The 21780-nt window shown below is 34.1% G+C and overlaps 1 protein-coding gene across 9 annotated transcripts in view; it reads left to right on the top strand.

Moving 5' to 3' along the window:
- Galnt13 (polypeptide N-acetylgalactosaminyltransferase 13) overlaps positions 1 to 21780 on the top strand; it is a 682099-nt gene that overhangs the window by 495541 nt on the left and 164778 nt on the right. For all 9 annotated transcript variants that reach the window (XR_374098.4, XM_006498088.4, XM_006498091.3 and 6 more), the window contains one exon: positions 1638 to 1818. Coding sequence is in view for 8 of the 9 variants with exons in the window: in XM_006498088.4 (XP_006498151.1) it covers positions 1638 to 1818 (181 nt within the window). In the remaining variant the exon portion in view is untranslated. The remainder of the gene's footprint in view (positions 1 to 1637; positions 1819 to 21780) is intronic.

The raw sequence follows: 21780 nt of genomic DNA on the forward strand, positions 1-21780 counted from the left end.
GGGGCACTTAGTTCCAATTCCTGTCACAGTATCTTAGGGTTTCTATTGCTCTGAAGAGGTACCATCATCACAGCAACTATTATAAAGGAAAACATGGAGTTCAAATGGTTAGTAAGAAGCATGGAGGCATGCAGGGATGGATGGTCCTAGAGAGGTAGCTCTGAGCTCTACAGTTCTATGTCTGGTTCCATAGACAGCAGGAAGAGATAGTCAGACACTTTTCTGGCTTGATCATCTGAGACCTCAAATCCTACTCTTTCTCCCAGTATAACACCTGTCCTCCCTTCCTCCAATAAGGCGGTATCTACACACCTTCCAATAATATCAAATCTCTATGAGCACGTGAAGGCATTTTTATTCAAACTACCATACACCATGAGCCAAGAACTCTGACTATTCAAGCCCATTATGTCAAACTCACAATATTTAAATATGAGCATATTTTGAACTAGAAAACATCTGAAGAGTGTACACTTTAATACACTGCAAATGTTGCTATGCAATAGTTTGTACTCTATATTTTTGTTCTTTGTTATATTCGTGTGTGAGTGTGTGTGTGTATTTATGGTACACATATATAGGTTAGAGAACAACCTTCTAGAATCATGTATGTCTTTCCAACATTCAGGTTCTGGGAATTTAACTAAGCTATCAGGCTACAAAGAGAATCCTTATTCCATGAGCCATCTTACTTGCCAAATTGTCTATTTTCAACAACATAAAACCCTGTGCATGTTTAATAAAGATAGCATTTCCCAATATTTTCAATCCAAAATTACTTGAATATACAGACCCAAAACTTATTCCTATGGGAGCCAGTGTATACATTGATTCATACACATAAAATAATAATACAGCTTTGGCTTTACAATGAAATTTTTGAAGTAAAACTTTGTGAAAACTTTATATAACACTTGCCTTCAACTACACACATCTGAAAATATCAAGAAATCCAATGTATGTTTTCTAACAGTTCCCCCTTTCAAAGAATCTTTAACAGTTATTTTTCTTGAATAAATAAATGGCCACAATATAGCACATTCTGCTCATTGCTAAAACAATGCTTATGATTTAATTAATTAAAACACTACTCAGTCTCTTCAAAGAATGACTTCGAAAAAGCAATTTTGAAGGATATATCCATGTTTAGCAGAAGGAAAAGTATCCTAAAACATTAGTAAGAATAGTATCATCAGTGTGTATATGGTTTAGGGAAAATTTGATAGCTGGGATTGGGTAAGCATTTACAATCACAAATGGAAGAGTATTGTGATAGATTATTTTGCAAATCAAATTTGGATTTTGACATTGCTTGTCTTTATCGCTTCACAATGAGATTCACTCATAGCAGAATTTAGATACTAAATTATCTACTAAATAATAACTAGGTAACTACTGGGCACGGAAACTTGAGTTACCTAGTAAAATAACATGAAAAGAGTTAGATCTTAGCTGCAAATATTTAAAGAGATGATCTTCCTTAATAAAATGTCACTATCCTAGCACAAAATCTGCATCTACAGAATATTTTGTTGAAATACGTCACATCTCTATGTTCTGCCTAAACTTTGGTCATGACAAGAATTCTCATTGTATGAATCGTATTGGTTTTTATATGGGATTATTCTTCTCCCCAGATCTGGCAATGTGGAGGTTCTTTGGAGATTGTGACTTGCTCTCATGTCGGTCATGTTTTTCGAAAGGCAACTCCATACACATTCCCTGGTGGCACTGGCCATGTCATTAACAAGAACAACAGAAGACTGGCAGAAGTGTGGATGGATGAATTCAAAGATTTCTTCTATATCATATCCCCAGGTATGCAGTGCTGAAATTTGCCATCTTCTAAAAGGGGAAGTAAAATTTTAAACATGTTGAATATCTGTTTCATTGTTCTTACAATCCTAAGAGCTAAAGTTAAATGTTATTCATTATCAGAATATCATGGAAATTTTATGAGAGAATGGTTTAGGCTAAAATAATTTTCATCTAAAGTAACAATCTTAAACAGGCATTTTAAAAACTCTCCTAACTTTTTAAATATCCATTAAAGAAAAATTTACATGTAGATATTAAAATTTATTTTAATACATACAAGGAAACTTTTAACTTGTACTTAAACAGGAATGATTTTAGTAAACTGTTAATAAATTTAAATAAAGAACCAATGAAACATTTTTGCATCCTCTAAAATTTATAAACATTTAAATATTACTTATTTGAAAAATACTTTAGAAATAAGGAGTTTTATAATAATTCAATTTCATGATGATAAAATTTTGTGAGAGTTACTTTTATTATTTCTTTTTGATTTATTTCTTTCTCCAATAGCAATATTACTTATTTCCCCAAAAGACAGAATGTTAATATATTAAAATGAGAAGGAAATAACAGAAAATCGAAGCATGAACATCGGGGCTTTAAATATATCCAGCTTTATAAATAAACAAACAAATATTTAATTACATACATAAATGTTGCAAGAGAAGTATAATTATTGCCTTCATGGTGTCAAAATGTAGAATGGAATATCAAAATAAACATAAAAGGATTTTGTATATATTAACAAAACTATTGAATGACTTTTCTTTGATATTTTAGATATGGCTTCAAAGTATTCAGTGACCTTCTTATGCTACCCATAGGAACAACAACAATTCACACCTTCATATTCTTTCTCACATAGTAATCTATTATATAGCTTAAAAGGGCAGTTTGCATTGTAAATGGTATGCACTGATTTATGAACCTATATATAATGTCAGTAACTGATTTTATAATAAACAAGTATCAAGAATAGAAAAGTCAGTAAGAACCTTCTTATAATCCAGAATTTTATATGAGAAAGAAAAATTGAGGCATTGTGTGTGTGTGAATGTGTGATTAGAAAGACCTTTTCACACTTTTTTTTCGCCCTGTCTGTGTCAAGTCAAAATGCTATTTCAAGAACAGTACTTTGTGACTAGAAGTATTTCCTTTTATAGTAGAAATTCTGTCCAGATGTTCACAGAGTTCAACAGAAAATGCAAAATCTGCAGGAAAGAAGTGACATTTATATAACCTTTACATATTACTTTGTTGGTATTTCTTGAATGGAATTCATTTCTTATAGAAATTTTTAAAGTACAATATAAATAAGGAACTAATGGAGGAAGGAAATGTATTATGAGGAATTATGTGAGGCTTGCATTAACAATGTGAGTGATTGGAGATCGTTGGAAAAATGTGCACTGAATTAATGCTCAGTGACCACCATGGGTGTCAAATAATGCTAGGGCAGTCTAAGAGGCCTTTCGTCTTCAGTCTCTGACAATTGAATGAAATGAACTGACAAGAAAAGAGGGCATATAAACACATTAATATGCAAGAGGAGTGAAACCTCACAGGACTGTGAACCTGCAATAAGTCCATATGATTTGAAAACCTCCATACCATTTTTTATAGGAGATGTGGGACAGTAAATAAATTTTAGAGAATTTCAAAGGACTGAAAAAACAGAATATAGGTAAATGTCCATTTAGCCTGTACACACACACACACACACACACACACACACATGCTGTTAGTATTCATGGATGGAACGTGATAACCAATGTTTTATTACAAAAGAATAAACTTGTTACTCTTGACATCATGAACACTGCTCTTGTGTTATGAGTTTAGTAATGAAAGTTTAGGGAAGGAAGCAGACTTGGCAGTTGCAGGTGGGAAGCTTTTAACCACTATAACTTAGATCAACTGTGAATAAAGCTTATCTCTGTCCTGGTCCAGGGAATGACAGTTGGGAGACAAGTTTTGGACTCATTTTTAAAGTTATTTTAATTTGTCCCATATCAAACTGCTTTACTAATAAATGTCTTATTTGTGGGATATTGATTTTAAAACCTCAGTATTAGATATTTTTTATAATTTTTAATTGAAAAATGAAAAAGAAGGGCAACTGTTTTACAAACAGCATAGAAATGGTCAGTTTCAGAGTTTATACGATGTCGTTTCTATGTGAACTAAGAAGTTGACACTAAAGAGCAGAGCTGATTGTGTGACCTGGGCAGAGCCCATTTCCCACCACATTCATGAGCCCCTGGGATGCTCTTGTTCTTACTACCCAGGCTTGTACCCTAGCACTAGTGACAAAGGACATGGACAGAATGAACTGTTATCACCCAAGAATTTTAACAGGGCCATTGAACTTAGGGAAAAGGGCAATCTGTTTCCAAAGGTAGAAACTAAAGAAATTATGATATGTAAATAGGAAAAGGAGAATTTAAGTAGGTCAGAAGCTAGATCTGGATTACTCCAAACAAAAGCAAAATATGGCAGGCTACAGATCACCCTCAATCAGATAGTTAAAATATTCAAGAAGCTAGCAATGAGTCATTTTCATGATAAAGATCTTTGCCATTACTTAATTATGCTATAGATTATGATGTTTTCTACAATTTAAAAGTCAGAATCACAAAAGTAATCATTATTTTCTTGAATGATGAATGTTTGACTCTGTGTGTCCTATGGCAATAAATGGATTTCAAAAATGGAAATACATGCATGCCTAAAATTATATCATCCACTGTCAGATATATATGCTTTAATTGATATAGACCCAGCCCACTGAGAAGTACAATCCCCAAGTCATTGGAATTGTACAAGTGAGGAGAAGTCAAGCAAGCAAGCAGACAGGCAGGCAGGCCAATGTATTTCTCTCCACTCCTGAACATGAATGAAGCGTGACGATCTGCTTTGAGGTCCTACCACTGTGACTTCCTGCTATGATGATCTGTAACCTGAAAGACTAAGACACCTTTGTACCCTAGGCTGTTTTCTGATCAGGGTATTGTGTCATAGCAATGAAAATGAAGTCAACAGGAAGACCGTGGGCAATCCACCTTTAGCATTTATACTGTCATGTTATCTTTATTTACTTATCTCTCTGGGTAAAGTCCTTTCAGATTTATGTTCCTAATAATTACAAATTTCCCTACAGCTTTGTAGAGCTTAAAAAGATTTGTTGGATAGTTTAAAGAACTAACAGATAAGAAATGCATTTTGATGGGAGTCCCTTGGTTTTGTTTTCTGTTGACTTACCTTTCTATACATGTCCCACTTAGACCAAGGAATCACATCACTACCTCTGTCCATCCTCTCATATCCACAAACAGATTAAATACCCACATATGCCTGGAAAGAATGTCCAACTGCTTCGTATGTGGCCTGTCTTTATAATTTTTACATAATGTAAGAATATAATAGAACTACACTGACAAGGGCAAGCCTCGGCTTGGTCAGGGGTCCCAAGGAAAGGGTGTTTGTAAACTGGATGTCAATCATGGGTACAATCTGACAGCTCTGTCATCTGCTTGAGATAGCTCTTGGCTCTACAGTCTATTCAGGATGACTTTCTATACTCTCTTGCAAGAAAAAATTCTACAAGCTCTTGGATAGCTCATGCATTTTCTGACCAAAGTTTAAAAAAAAAAAAAGAAAAAAAAAGCTGCTCCAAAAAAGAAAGAACAAAAACCAAACAAACAAACAAAAAAACAAAAAACAAAAAACAAAAAAACAAAAACAAAAAAACAAAACAAACAAAAAAGTCTAAAGCCAGTGTAACAGCTCTCTAGGATAGCTTTTAGGTTTTCTGAAAATTCTAGAGGAGCTGTAATCACTCTCCAGGCAGTTCTCTCTGGATAGTTCTCTCTTGCAAACCAAAGCCTTTATTTACATATCAATTCAATCCTCCATTCCAGGTTCTCTTTGTGACTTTAGCTCCTTGATTCTTAGAAAAGACAATTGTTTAACAAAGTGGTGAATTCAGAGATATGCCTGCCTTTGTAAGCACAGACAAGAAGGTAGCAAGATCTACTCTGAGATCACCATTCTGGCCCTGCCTGGGCCTAAGCTAGCTCTACCCCAGGCTGACCCTGAACTGAAGAATCTGTCTGTTTTTGTAAGCACAAACAATAAATTTAGCTGGGTAGGATCTTGGCCTGCAATCATTATTTCCCAAATCTTTTTATCTTTTTTTAAATAAAGTATTTCTTCATTTACATTCCCAAAGTCCCCCATACCCTCCCCCACCCACTCCCACTTCTTGGCCCTGACATTCCCCTGTACTGAGGCATATAAAGTTTGCAAGACCAAGGGCCCTCCCTTCCCAGTGATGGCCGACTAGGGCCTCTTCTGATACATATGCTAGTTCCTTAGTATCTTTCTGATAAGCTGGCTCATAGTGCAGTTACCTGTGTTCTTTTAGGTATATGAAGCCCCTCATGTAATTCATATTGCATCCTTATATTTTGCGTAGTTGAGAAATTATAGTTTTTTAAAGTCATGTTTTCAAAGCTTTTTCCCACAGCCTTATAGGCTGTCCTGAAAATGACAGTGTTCACCATTTTTGCTGAAGACATTAAACACACCCTTGCCTTCCAGACTGGACTCATGCTGTTTCTAATCTTGATGTCATTAACTTTGGCAGGAAAAATATCTCCAGAGGGAGGACCATAAAGTAAATTATCAAGTCTTGTGCCTAACAACCATCAACACTCTTGGAGGCTCATATCCTGCTGGCTCTGCTCCAGGAGGAGGAGGTGTGATACACACCTCTTCTGCCATGCAGGACTGGACACTTCACTTAATGCAACCCTCCTCACTATAACTAATTCAAAAATTTTAAAGATACAAAGCAGCTTAATACAAGTCTCTTAAATATATAAAACAAAGCTACTTTTACGTTTGTTGATTTCTATGTTTTCTGAGTCCTGATTTGCTTAATGTCTGAAGAGCTCTGATTCTGTGAAAAGCTACACATGCAAACTGCTTTTATCTGTTTACTCTACTGTTTATTTTATGTCCTTGTTCTATTGGCCTCCACTCACTTTGGCTACTTTGAAAGCATGAGAACTAATTTCTATCTGTACCTGGAGTTTAATGAGGAGCAATTACACTTTGGAGCAGTGTTAAGAATAGTTTCTAGCAAGTGTTTAGTGTGCTTTCTGTCTGTCTTCTTAAAGATGCCAATACTCTGTCTAACATCATGGATTTTAAAGCCCATAGGCCCTTAAGTCCTGAGGCAGTTTTTACTAGTAATTGGGCTTTTTCCACTAGAGCCAATCTGATGGCCCTAGCAAATCCTTTTAAATGAAGGGATGTAAGTAAAAATCACTCTTCACAGAACACTCCTTGTAAATGCACATGTTCTTTTCCTTCCTGTTGGTCACAAGCATAACTTTTAGGAACGTGAAAAGCAAGTATAATCATAAAACCACATCTTTGAAACAGTTGCTTTTCGATTAACATTGATTTCCTTTCTTTGGGGAGGTGGCTTTCCAGCTGTATGTCAACAGTCATGGTGACTAGGGCCAGCTATCTGAATATTACCCCTGGGTTCTCCTTTTCTCAGCTGACAGTTTATGATCTTTCCTTGAACAAAAATAAAGGGGAAATTAAATAGGGAGGGTCTAGGAATCCACCTCTAATGTTTTTATGGAAACAGCATATCTTCTTCAGCAATATTGGAGTAATATGATTTCTATTACAGGCAAGAAAAAAATCCATATTTAGAAAAGATCTTGGGGTTCTCTTTGAAAGTTAGCACTTGAGAGAGAGAGAGAGAGAGTCACCCTACCAAAGGCATATTTGAATATTATCAGCAGGTCACTGTTGAATTTGAAGATCTGTATGTTTTTTTTGATAACAATAAATGATAGGTATTTATACAACTCATTTTCTTTGAAAAGTGGTAAAAATGTGTTTTTATAACCACTGGTTTAACATTTTCAGGAAAATGTACAGTATGAAAATTTTTATTAGTCTAGTAATAATTTTGTTAATTGTCTTAACATGAACTTCTCAGTAAAGACTGTAATATTTCGGGGAGAGGAGAATAGTTTTGGTGAATTTTGATTTTTTTCATTAAATAGTTTTCCACAACAGCAAATCTGATCCAAAACTGATTGTGTCTGACTTGATGATGAGAAAATGATTAATCATTTCATTGTGTTCTAGTTTGATAGCGGATGTTTATTAATCTTTGTAGTACCTTAAGAAACAAAATTTGGCCGGGTGGTGGTGGCACACACCTTTAATTCTAGTACTTGGGAGGCAGAGGCAGGCAGATTTCTGAGTTCAAGGCCAGCCTGGTCTACAAAGTGAGTTCCAGGACAGCTGGGGCTACACAGAGAAACCCTGTCTTGAAAACAAACAAACAAACAAACAAACAAACACACAAACAAAAGAAACAAAATTTTGAAACATGTATGAGAGGTGGCTTTTCATGTTGCTGAATGTTCCATCAAAAGTTTTGAATTTTTAGTTATGTGTGGCAGTGGGTTAGCTTTAGTTTTCAGTTCTTTTGTTGTTTAGCTATATTTGAATTATGGCTTTTTAAATGAATTTTTCTAGTTCTTTAATATTTTCTGCAATGTGCTTTATCATATTTACATTACCCCCAAATTCCTTCTAAAACAATCCCTTTTCTTTTTCTTTTTCTTTTTTGTTTTGTTTTGTTTGTTTGTTTGCTTGGTTTTTTTGTTTGTTTATTTTGTTTTGTTTTGTTTTTGAGACAGAGTCTCTCTGTACATAGCCTTGGCTGTCCTTGAACTCACTCTTGTAGACCAGGCTGGCCTCAAACTCAGAAATATGCCTGTCTCTGCCTCCCAATTGCTGGGATTAAAGGCGTGTGCCACCACTGCCCTGCCAATCTCCCTTTTCTATTCACTCATACTTGTGTCCTCCTTTTTGTTTTTTTTTACACATTGCAAGTCCAATTTCTGTTACCCATATATTCATGAATATTGACTTTTCAGTGAAGCCTGGTTAACTTACAAGGGCTTACATTCCTATAGAAAACCATTTACCCCTCTTTTATAAGACAGTGATTGCCAATAGCTCTTTGGCTAGAGATATGACTACATATATTGGCAACTCCCCTCTCTATGTTGAGATATAGTCTGACTTGTGCTTGTGCAGGTCTTGTGTGGGCAGTCACAATCATACTGAATTCAGATGTCTATCCATGCAGCCTGTTGTGTATAGAAGACATGTATGCATCTTATGAAGCTTTCTTAGCATTAGTTAGTTTTCCTAATGAGTTTTTTGAAATCCTGAATTTTATAGAGGAGAAAGTATGGAGTGTACTTGAACTTATTGGCACAGGGAAGGGATTTCTGACTAGGAACAGAATGTCAGAGCAAGCTACATGATCGCCTGGATCTTCCTATCTTTCCACCCTCTCTTCTGGATTTAGTGATTTTTTTTTCTTTCTTGCAGCTAGTTCTTAAACTCTAGAATCATTAAATCAACCCTCAATATTTCTCCATCCTGGATTTTGCTTATATGCCTTTCTTTATCACCATCTCATTGGGTTTATTTGCATTGTTCCTAATGAGTCAACAATTTCTTCAGTTATCTTTATTGTTGACATTTGGATTTTTTTCCTGGGAAGAAAGCTTTCCTAAATATTTTAAAACTAATAATCTTGATTCAATTGCTTTTGGGTATTTTATCACTTTATGGATTCATAAATCTTTACATATTTTGGCAATGAAATAATATATGTTACTAAATATTTACCTTAAATATTTATGTATATTCAATTGTTGGCAAAACAGGATTTTAAAATAATTTATGTGTTAAAATATATCTATTTTAAACTGCATTTTTTCTTTGGACATTATGTGTTTTTTTAATTATATGGCCCAGTTCTCACATAGTTTAGACATTGAAAAATATTCTTTAATTTAATATTTCATTTCATAAACATCATACTCCTTTTTCAGTGAAGTCAGTAATCTTTCAGAAAATAGGCATAACCCAAGACCAAGATTAGATAGTTCAACACAAGATTATGTTTATAACTTCTTTCATAAAAGTATCATGTATAACAGTTATACTTGTAAATATATTAAAGTAATTGTATTGTGTCTCATTATATTCATTTAAATATCCAGAATTCACTCATGATCTGTAATACTATTCAACAAATGATATAAATCATACTTACTGGAAATCATAGAAACTAGTATTTGAAAATAAGCAATATAACAACCTCTTCAGATAATTAATTAGTACTACAGAATAATTTTATCATTATCAAATCTAAATAGTCTCCAAGCATTTTTAAAGTGACCAGCACTAAGTTCTATTATGAATTGATTCACAGCATAACAACTACTTCCAAAGTTCAGAAAACAAAATACATGTTTGTTTAAAGGACTTTTGTCCTTAACACATACATTGCTCTAATGTAATTTTAATTTTCTGCAATTCTAGTGAATAAAGCAGTTTGAAATTTCCAATAAGTAAGTTTTACCCCCAAAGAGATTAGAAGAGGTCATGATTAATTATCATGTTGAACCCAGTCTGTTGAACCAGTCAAAGAAGGAAATTTATTAATTTTTTAGTTTGGGCAAATGATCCCAATTACTTTATAAGATGCATATTTTTTCTTTGTCTTTTTTGGGGTCAGGAAATGGCTGATGATTTTATTTAATGTAAGAGGATTAAAAATGAATCAAATGTGACGAGCACATGCAGTGAGGTTTTATCATAACAGTTTCATCTTGTCAGTGTTTTCCAAGTGTCCTCATTTTATTATTTAGTTCTGTCATAACTAAAATTGAGCAGCTTAGGAGTTATATAATAATTAATTACTTTTAAACTTTTAATTCTAGCTCTTAGTAGAATTGAATGGATCTCTCTGACACTAGGCAACAGTCATTTTCCTGAAGCTACTGGGGTCTGGGCAGGTTAGAATACAGACTTCTTTTTTTTTTTAATTATATATTTTCTTCATTTACATTTCAAATGCTATCCCCTTTCCTAGTTTCTTCTCCGAAAGTCCCCTATACCCTCCCCCCGAATGCTGCCCTGCACACCCACTCTCATTTCCTGGCCACAGTGCCTGGCAAATACTGAAGTGGATGCTCACAGTCATCTATTGGATAGAACACAGGGCCCCCAATGGAGGAGCTAGAGAAAGTACCCAAGGAGCTAAGGAGATCTGCAACCCTATAGGTGGAACAATAATATGAACTAAGCAGTACCCCCAGACTTCTTATTTCTAACACTCTCAGACTAAGTCTCCAATATTAGTTGTTGTGGTAAATCATTTTGCCAGGCAGGATCCTTATGTTATAATCATTTTTGCTATTTAAAATAAAATATAAGTTCAAATCTAGAATGACCTAGTGACATAGAATCTTAGGAAAGTTCAAAAAAAAAAGTTGACTTTGAAAGATTTGGAATATCTCATCTTTTTTAGATTGAATAATGGAAACAGTTAACTATATTTCCCTCAATGCACTAAGTTGAAGTTTTGGTAGTCACTTTCAAAAGCAAAAGGAAACAAAAAGAAAAAAGAAAAAACAAAGCATACAAAAACATGACACACAACATTCATCTTCCTCTTATGCACATAAATTCTTAGTTACCTTAGGGTCAGATTACTTAAGAGATATTACCTAAAAATTGTGTTTCCTGGGAGTTATTTTCCATTTATATATTCACACAAATCATTTAGAAAGTATTTTAATACATATTTGTACTAAATGAGCTACACAGGTCTTTCATGGAAAAGAATCCAGGACAATATATATGAGCTGGAAAGGAAAAGGCACATCAGAAGTGTTGGCTTAGATTTTGCCAAGGGAAGAGAAAATGTTTTTTTTTTCTTTTAACAAAGACAGAGACCTAGGTAATAAATAGACCCACTGCATATTTTTATCAGCAGCATAGTAATTATTCAATCATCAACTCTGAAAGAGGTGATAGCCATTGTTTTGTTAACTGCTTGGCTCTAACCTACATGTTGTGAAAGATCTGTCTTAGACCACATAGATACATATGAATTATTCATTAAGTTGGTTAGTGACATAGGCACTAGACTATGCACATAAACTAAATTATGTCAAGGAAATGTATCAAACAATGAAAGCTTTCTAATTTATGAATGTTGCGTTGAAGAGGAAGAAAATCTGTTCCCATTAATGAAAAAGATTTTTCAGATCTGCCTTCTTCATAGCTGGGTTTGGTGGCATACACATATAATTCAGCAACAAAGTCTGAATTATAAAGGCAGCCTGGATTACATAGTCAGTCTGTGGCCAGTTTGAGCTTCGAGTAGGACCTTGCCTAAAGAAAAAGAGCAGGAAGCAAACAAAAGGAATTGTTACTACTATTTGTTTCTAGCTTGCAATCATTTAATTTTCTTAACATTTTATATAACCTATGCATTCCTAATGCAGTATGTCTACTAATAAACTTTACAAAGTTTTAATCCTGTTAAACTAAGGATTTTGTACTATTTAATAATTTAGAAACTTTTAACATTACAGTGTATTTAAAAAAATCTTATTGAACACAAGAAAACACAAATTTCAAGTGCCTGAATAAATTTTTAATTGAAGAAAATGAATAGAAGTTTAAATATAGCTATATATTTATATATGCTATACATAAATAGTATATTTAGTATCTATCTATATAATACAAATGTAGTATGCACACAAACACACACACATACACACTAGCATTTGATCAGTGTACACACACACACACATACACACTAGCATTTGATCAGTATACACACACACACACATACACACTAGCATTTGATCAGTGTACACACACATACACACTAGCATTTGATCAGTGTACACACACACACATACACATTAGCATTTGATCAGTGTCGTATATACAAAGTAAAAGATTTGGGATTTCATTTTAAAAGAAGACCTGAGAAAACAGATTGTTTTTACTAAAAGAATGGGTTATAATAGAAGACCTAATATATTTTTACAGATTCAGAAATTAAATTATAAGAAGACATTTTTACATTTATGCATATAAGCCTTCTAGAATTACAATGGATTCAGTTGCCATTAAACAAGCTTAGTAGATATGGTGACCACTGAATGAGTCATTTTGTATGAAATCTTATCACAGTTTTCATTTCTAAAATCCCTGTTATCCTAGAACCATACATCAATGATTAGAAACATACTCTGATGGTCACAGCACTTAAAATGGAAAGGTAATAGATTTCCATTCAAGATGACAAATTTTAATATGTCTTTCAACCATGAAAATGGAGAAGCCCTGTGTGTGGTAGAAACAATGTGAGTTTCCAAATGACATCTGGGAATAATTAGTAATAGCATCTACTTTCACTAATAGCAGTGTGTAGTTTTGAGCACTCAGTTATAGGGATGTCACTGAGTAGCTTGTCCATTGAAGTGAGTGTTAGTAAGGAATCAATGGACTGACATCCTTGGCAGTCATTCTGTGTGGGGGAGATGTTCCTCTCTCTCATTTGGGAAGAACTTTGTTTTACCTAATTCTCAGGAAAAAGTTGTAAGTACTTTAGGTAATTGGTGTGCATTAACATCTCTGATTTAATTATTTTCTTGGTACTTACTAGAAAGCATCTTTATTAAAATGCTCCTGAAAAGAACCTATACATAGTTTTTATCTTTTTTTGGGGGGTTAAAATTATATCACCGTTATATCACAGTCCTTTTGAAAATGGAATTTCATGCATCTCTTTATTAATTTGTGTAGATAAATTCACAACTTGGAAAAAAAGACAAGTTGCCAATGGAATACTAATGATCTAACTTTAATATTTGTGACACCTCAGAATATCTTCAGGCATCTTCATGAGAATTTCAATTTTTACCAAACATCTTTTGAAATCTAGTGAGTGTTACAAGTCAATTCAATGTATAGCACATATTTTGGAAAGAGGGGGTAATTGATGAGTTAGTAACGTTATCTGCTCAGCCATAAAGTGGTGATGCTAAATGATGCTTACAAAACAATATTTAAAATTACTCCAAAGGATTAGGGAGTTCACCTACTTAGTGAGTCACTACCTTATGTTTATGTATGATCCCTCAATCTATTTCCTTATCTACATACACCTCTCTCTGTGTCTCTCATCCTCTTTCCATGTATATGTGTGAGTGTGTGTGTGTATGTGAGTATATATAATCTTTTGTGTGTGTTTGAATACAACATGTATCTTTGATCACTATCTCTACCCCTATACACCTATGAAATAACAAATTAAGATTCATCAAATGTTTATCATAATGAGAACATTTCTCAGATATTCCCTCTTGCTACAGATTTAAATTTTAAGGCCCAGTTAGGTAGATGGAAAAGTGACACCTCGGTTGAAATAACACAGCTCATTTTAATTATTTATATTGAAGATTAAGTGTGAAAACTATAGTGAATTATGGGAAATAGAAGGAAATAGAAGTTTAAAGGACATAAAATATTTAAACAGATTATTGTTAAGGAAAGGTTTTGTTTCACTTTGAAAGCCTGAGAAAAATGAGCAGTGATGCATAATTAATGGAAATGTCTATTTAAATCACTGTATCACAATGCTGAATGGGGCTCAACTGGCTGCCATTTTTATCTGTGGTAAATTCTTAAAAATATGATTCTATTTTAGATTAAATTTTATCTTGATAGTTGGTTTTATAAATATTATTTTAAATGATAATTATTTCAATATTAACCATAATATTGAAATCAGATATTATTTTTACTTAATAATGTGCTTTGATTCATTTTGTTTATGTATGGTTACTTTGTGAACTTCTTTTTTTTAATATTAATTTTTTTATTCTTGGGTATTTATTTTATTTACATTTCTAATGCTATCCCAAAAGTACCCCACACCCTCCCCCACCCACTCCCACCTCTTGGCCCTGCCATTCCCCTGTACTGAGGCATATAAAGTCTGCACGACCAATGGGCCTTTTCCACTGACGGCCGACCAGGCCATCTTCTGACACTTTGTGAACTTCTTATATAAAATTATTTAAATTTGGTTTATAAAATTACAAAAATATATTTGATTTTAATGTTTTGATAGATTTGTAACACATATAATGTGTTTTGATTATGTCTGCTACCAATTCACTCCAGCCTTGTTTCTCCATTTTCCTCAGCCAGTATACATTCCCAGTTTTATGTACCTCCTGTATGTTATATCATCTGTTAGTCTTTCTCCTTTCTTCCTTTCTTCCTTTCTTCCTTTCTTCCTTTCTTCCTTTCTTCCTTCCTTCCTTCCTTCCTTCCTTCCTTCCTTCCTTCCTTCCTTCCTTCCTTCCTTCCTTCCTTCCTCCTTCCCTCCCTCCCTCCCTCCCTTCCTTCCTTCTTTCTTTCTTTGTTTCTTTCTTTCTTTTTCTCTTTTCTTTCTTTATTTCATCAATCTAACTATCATCTATCAATCTATCATCTATCAATCATCTATCTCCTCTCTATCATGTTAAGCTCAGTGCATTTGATTACAGATGCCAAATTTAGATGAGTACATGATCATTTATGGAAGAATGGTTAGCCTCTTACAGGCTGTATCCTTAAAGAAAATTAATCTTCCCCTTCTAGAAGCCCCAGATGGTGATATATTCTCAGCTAAAGGTACATCATCAAGAGCATCTTTCCCACTATGCTGAAATTAACTGACTTTGTCCCGTGCAGCTTTGTGCATAGTGTCTCAATTGCTGTGAGTTTATGTGTGCTCTGTTGTATCAAGAAGACAGGTTGTTTTTCTGGGGTCATCTGGCTCTTACAATCTTGATGCTCACTCTTATATTTTTATCCCTGAACCTTAGGAGGATTGGATGTCATATAGTTATCCTATTTAGGGCTAAGTACTCCAGAGCCTCTTACACCTTGACCATTTGTGGCTCTCTGTGTTAATCTCCATCTACTGCTTAAGGAAGCATATGAGGTGAGGATTAAGAGATACACTAATCTATAAGCATGAGGATAAGTGATTAGTGGTTAATTTTAAACTATGTCTATTTGGTAGATTAATAGTAACAAGTTCTTCCTGGAGTCTATCACCTGTCTAGCCATATATTCTTATACTTGACAAAGTCCTGGATACAGGTTCCATCTTGGGGAGTGAGTATTAAATCAAACTAGAAAGTAGTTGTTTACCCCTGTGTTGTTCTTGCTGTCATTACAGCAGTGGGCATATCATTCTAGTCTGGCCTGGAACAACCACAGGGATGACTGTTTGGTAGAATTGATCTATTTTCTCATATGACCGTGTACACATCCCTATTCAGCAGTGTGAAAAAGCTAGTCAGGAGGGATGATGATTCCAGTTCAGTGCCTTCTTGATTTTCCCTTCTTCTCTATATCAAGTATGTGATGTAATTAATAACAATTTTCCCACTATGCTCTGGAAGTCATTTCAAGAGTAATGTAAGTAGTCTGTCATATATGGAGTCTATATGTTCTCCTCATGACCAGCTCATAAATAGATATTCTATTTCCATAATTGGGTTATTATTGATAGCCACTAATTTTCAGGAAGGGCATTGTCTCTCTTTTTTAGGGGTAACTACATTTGAACTCTTCATAGTATTTGAGAAAGCCTCTTCAATAACAGATTTTTCATATGATCTCTTCTATGGCCTTTATTGTTACTATTGCCACCCACTACTTTCTAGTCTAACCTGCCTTACATCCCTCACCCACTTAATCCTCTGTTATTTCTCCTTCCTCATTTATAAAACATGCACTCACCTCTTCTTCTATTAGCCCCCGCAGCTGCCTAATAGTTTTCTGTCCTTTGTATATATTCTAATTAATGAAAAATATGTCAAGTACTGATGTGTATGTCTATTTCATACATGTTTTATTTTCAGGATTTCTTTGAGAAAAACTGACTATTACAATCTAACTTCTGATGTTTTAATATTCAGAATCTATTTTAGTGATGCTAAGTCTGCCTTGCTATAATTGTATAAAAAGAGAACCTAACAAAATTATCATTTTTATTGATATGTCTTGGTAGACTACAATAGTATAATCATACTTGATCATAGATTTTTGTTGCAGACTTCTAACTCTATGTCCCAGTCTAATAATACTTGCCAATAAAATTTGTTTTAATATTCAAAAGTACTCCTCCCATAAGGAGATTATATGAAATCAGTCCTATCAAATTGTGTTCTTTCCCACTCCAATACTACTTCTTTTGTTACTTTCTATATTAGACATCTGCGTACTTGTCCCTGCCTTGTCCCTGCTGTTAGTTTCCATGACACCCAATCAACACCTACATTCTTTAATCACATTTTCTTCTCATTTATATGTATGCCTGCTAAATAGTTGTACTTCTACTGTACATACAAATGTTTATGTGTTCTACAGAAAAATAAATAAATAAGTAAATGAATGAATGAATAAGTAAATAAATAAATCACATATGTTAGATGAAATATTACTGAATACAATAATTTTTAAGAGATATGGATCTTTTCTTTTGTCAAATTTTGGGTATCATACTGAGCTATTGCTTATATGTATACTGCAGATTAGTAACTAGAAACTTACATTTGCAGGTGTTGTTTATCTTGCTAAGTAGATAAGTCATAAAATCTCTGTTTATTTACACTCTCAAACTAATTGTAATTTACCATAAATGAAAACTCCAACCAAAAAAAGAAAATCTAGAAGCCAATGCTGATGGTCTATTGACCAACAAGTGCCAATTTGTATCTATTCTGTTTTATTTCCTCTAACAGATTTCCCCATTTTTATTTTGCATCTTTTGTTTGTTTTAGTGAAATAAGCAAGGAAGGAAAGCAGTGAGTTCTACACTGTCAGGAACTTTTATGTATACCCTGATGGTATGTCACCCAGCTGCGTTTACTTGTTTCAGTGTGCTCACAGAAGTCTGTTTTCTCCACTGCTCTTGTAAAGTGGGTGGCTGTGTAAGAAAAACAGCAAATGCATGAATTAAAATAATATTTATATTTTATTTAGGATTGGTAAAAATCCTTTCCCGATCTGTTGGTGGCCTTTTGGTCACATTTGTCAATTGGTCACATTTGTCAATTCTTGATCTTACAGCACAAGCCATTGCTGTTCTGTTTAGGAATTTTTCCCCAGTGCCCATATCTTTGAGGCTTTCCCCCACTTTCTCCTCTATAAATTTCAGTGTCTCTGGTTTTATGTGGAGTTCTTTGATCCACTTAGACTTGAGCTTTGTACAAGGAGATAAGAATGGGTCAATTTGCATTCTTCTACATGATAACTGCCAGTTGTGCCAGCACCATTTGTTGAAAATGCTGTCTTTTTTCCACTGGATGATTTTTAGCTCCCTTGTCAAAGATCAAGTGACCATAGGTGTATGGGTTCATTTCTTCAATTCTATTCCATTGATCTACCTGTCTGTTGATGTTGGTGTTCTATATCTAATCTTCTCCACTTGTACTGTAATGTTTCCTTAGTCAGTTTTCAGGGGACACTTTAGCCTACCCAAGACCTTGACCAGAGAGGGTAACAGTCTCTTGTTTGTTATTTTTAGATGATTTCCTAATCTAGTACTGACATGAAAATGTCTCTGAACAATCTAACAACTTAAAAGATACAATATTTGGCCATAAAATCTATTCCAGATCATACTACTAGGTCAATAATATTGAAAGTGTATTTTCCTATTAGAAACTTTTATAATTAAATTTACATGAAATTCTGGACTCCTTATTTCTGGGATATACTGAGTACTTTTTGGAGAAAATATCAACATGTGTGAAACACATGAAACAAAATGTTCTAGCAAATGGTAACAATATATATTTTGTTTGGATTGGGCAAATGATTTAATCAGTAAAGTCTTAAGTAAGTATAAGAACCTGAATTTCATGGCCAGCATTCAATTTATAGAACATCTGGGCATACCAGCATTCACCCAGATATAGTAGTGCTGGATACATAGGGCTCAATTCCCAAACAGTCTAGCTGCATCTCTGCAACCTAGTTTCAGTGAATAACTATGTCAAAGAATAAAGTAGAAAGTGTTTGAGAAATACAACCAACATTGAGATCTGGTCTTCACAGGAATATACATACATGTACATGAACACAGACCTATAGTAGTTGAAATGAGAATGACCTACATAGGTTCATCTATTTGAATACTTTGCTCCCAGTTGGTGGATTGCTAGGAAGGATTAGGAGGCATGGCCTCGTGGAGGAGATGTGTCACTACAGTTAGGCTTGGAGAGTTCAAAAACCAATACTAGGCACATTATCTCTTTCTCTCTATTGCTGCCTGAAGATCATGACATAGAGCTCTCAAATACTGTCCCATTGCCATACCTCCTTGTTCTATGCCAAGGTGATAATTGACTAAACCCTCTGAAAATGTAAGCAAGTTTTCAATTAATTTTTTTCATAAGAGTTGCCTTGATCATGGTATATATATATATATATATTGTGTGTGTGTGTGTGTGTGTGTGTGTGTGTGTGTGTGTGTGCGTTTACATACTCTAATCCCTGCTCTATTGCTGTGAAGAGATACCATAATCAATGCTATATATGTGTGTGTGTATGTATATATATATATATATATATATTCATTGTTAAAACTTACGTATAATTACCCACTTTACTGGAAATAAGAGAATCTGTAAGGTCTGTAGTATAAAGATGAGATGAAAAACGAAAAGATACATGACATCTTAGAGGAGAAGGGGAGCTCATGTTTATAAACCTGGAGTCACCTAGGATGCTTCCCAGTGAAAGGCACAAACCTAGATCACAAAGCCTGTAGGACCAGAGCCTGTCTCCCAAACCAGTGCTGTATTCATTACACCAATTATCAAGCCTTTAGTTTTCTCTTGTATTAGGCTTCATGACAAGTGATCGTTACTTCTGTTTGTACTCCCAAATGTTCCATTCAACTGGCTTTTTAAAAATATTTTTCAGTATAGCCAAAACCTGCCATCTATTTTTATGTCTTCCCCTTCCCATTCCCCTTCCCCTCCCCCTCCCTCTCCCTCTTCCTCTTCCTCCCCTCATTAGCAACTTAACTTTTGGGGTCAAATATGTCCTAATTAAACACTAACTATTCAAACTTAACTTATACAGACTGATTTTATATCAGTTTCTTTATGAACTATATAGTACTATTATTTATTTACCTAAAATATTTGTGAGAATGAATTAAATAAATGATTTGAAGATAATGCCACAGGACTTGAGTTGCAGCAAAGATTTGCTGATTTATAACTACAATACTAAAATTATATAGAAAATATAATAGATACCACTGAGATACATGAAATATGTTAAACATATGTGTTTATGTTCATTCTTTTTATGTTAGTTATTACTTAAAATATTTTTATAAATAAGGGGGAATGTGAAAAGTTTTATGTGATATTTTCTTTTATAAATTAATACAGCTTTTAAAGAATACTCATGCAAATTGGGAAAGTGAATAAATTGTGGTAAAGTGAATAAATGGTAATGAAAAATTTTGTACCTAGTTCCAACTTTAATTTCTATACTTTTGAAATCTTTTGAGCTCTGAGACTATTTTCTGCACCTTGATTTTTGCGGTATGGACATGATGATTCATTAACACTAAAGAAGCATATTATCCTCGGACTCAGGCTTTTGCTTTAGGGACAGCCTTGGTATGAAGAACTCTGACTAAGCTTGGGAAGGCTTTTCAGAATGTTAAGAAGTCTATTTTTGTCCTTAGTTCACATTGATTTCTGGCCTATTGTCTTTAAAATAGTCTCTTTTGTTGTCTATTTTGGGTCTGGGTTTTTGCTACTGCTTCACAAATTATCTATAGATTTAATGGCTTCTTCCAAGCACATGTATATTATGAGGTGATTCTGTGAATAAGGTGTTGAGGCAGGGTCTAGCACAAAAATTCCTCTGATGCTATAAGTTGTATATAACTCCTTGCTATTTCCTGTAAGTTGCAAAAGTCTACTCAATGGTACTGTTCACTCTAAGATGGCTTTTCTAAGAAATCCAAGATGGATTCTGTCTGCTCTGGCATTCAGGTGTGATGGATGGATTAAATTACAGTTATTAACTGTCATGCTGACCATTGGCTGTAACCAAGTGGTGTCTGAAATTGCAGTAGCTTTGAGGAAAGTTCCCTTCCCCTGGAGTACAAGTGAGAGTATTGTGACCACCTAGACTTGAGGAGCCTAATATGACTCACACAAAAAGAAATAGATCTCAGACTTCATATATCATAAAGCAGAATATCAAAGACTTGTGGCACTCTTTGACACACCCTAATTCTATCTCATACTTCAGGTATAGAGTATTTAACTCAAAGGTATAGAGGTTTGTAGGTCAAGGTACATTTACGTATAACTTCCTTAAATAGTTTATGGGCTTGTTTATTTTTATACCAACATAGACAACAAGTGAATGTGGTATCAGTTTATTTAAATATTTTGCTGAAAAAAGTATGACAGTTATATTTAATTGACATAAAATTATGGGTCATGTAATTGTGATTCTTCTACAGCATACAGATGGTATTGTAGAAATTGATTCCTGGTTTCACATCTGTAAGCTACAAAATAATCAGTGACTAAAATGCACTGTGGTTCACTGTGCATGCTTGACAACATGGTAACCCAGATAGGTGCTAAATTCCTGTTGATATTAATAGGGTAGTTCTTCAACAAATAACATCAGACATTTTCTCTATAAAAATAATGCTCAAGATACAAGTAACACACACAATCCGATCACAAAAGAAGTCATTAGATATTCACTCACTGTTAAGTGGATATTAGCCCAGAAACATAGAACACTCAAGATACAATTTGCAAAACACAAGAAAATCAAGAAGAGGGAAGACCAATGGGTGGATAACTTGTGTCTCTACCTGCATATGTATCAGAAGATGTCCTAGTTGGCCGTCAGTGGAAAGAGAGGCCCATTGGTCTTGAAAACTTTATATGCCTCAGTACAGGGGAACGCCAG

The sequence above is a fragment of the Mus musculus genome, chromosome 2 (assembly GCF_000001635.26).
Source record: "Mus musculus strain C57BL/6J chromosome 2, GRCm38.p6 C57BL/6J".
Lineage (NCBI taxonomy): Eukaryota > Metazoa > Chordata > Mammalia > Rodentia > Muridae > Mus > Mus musculus.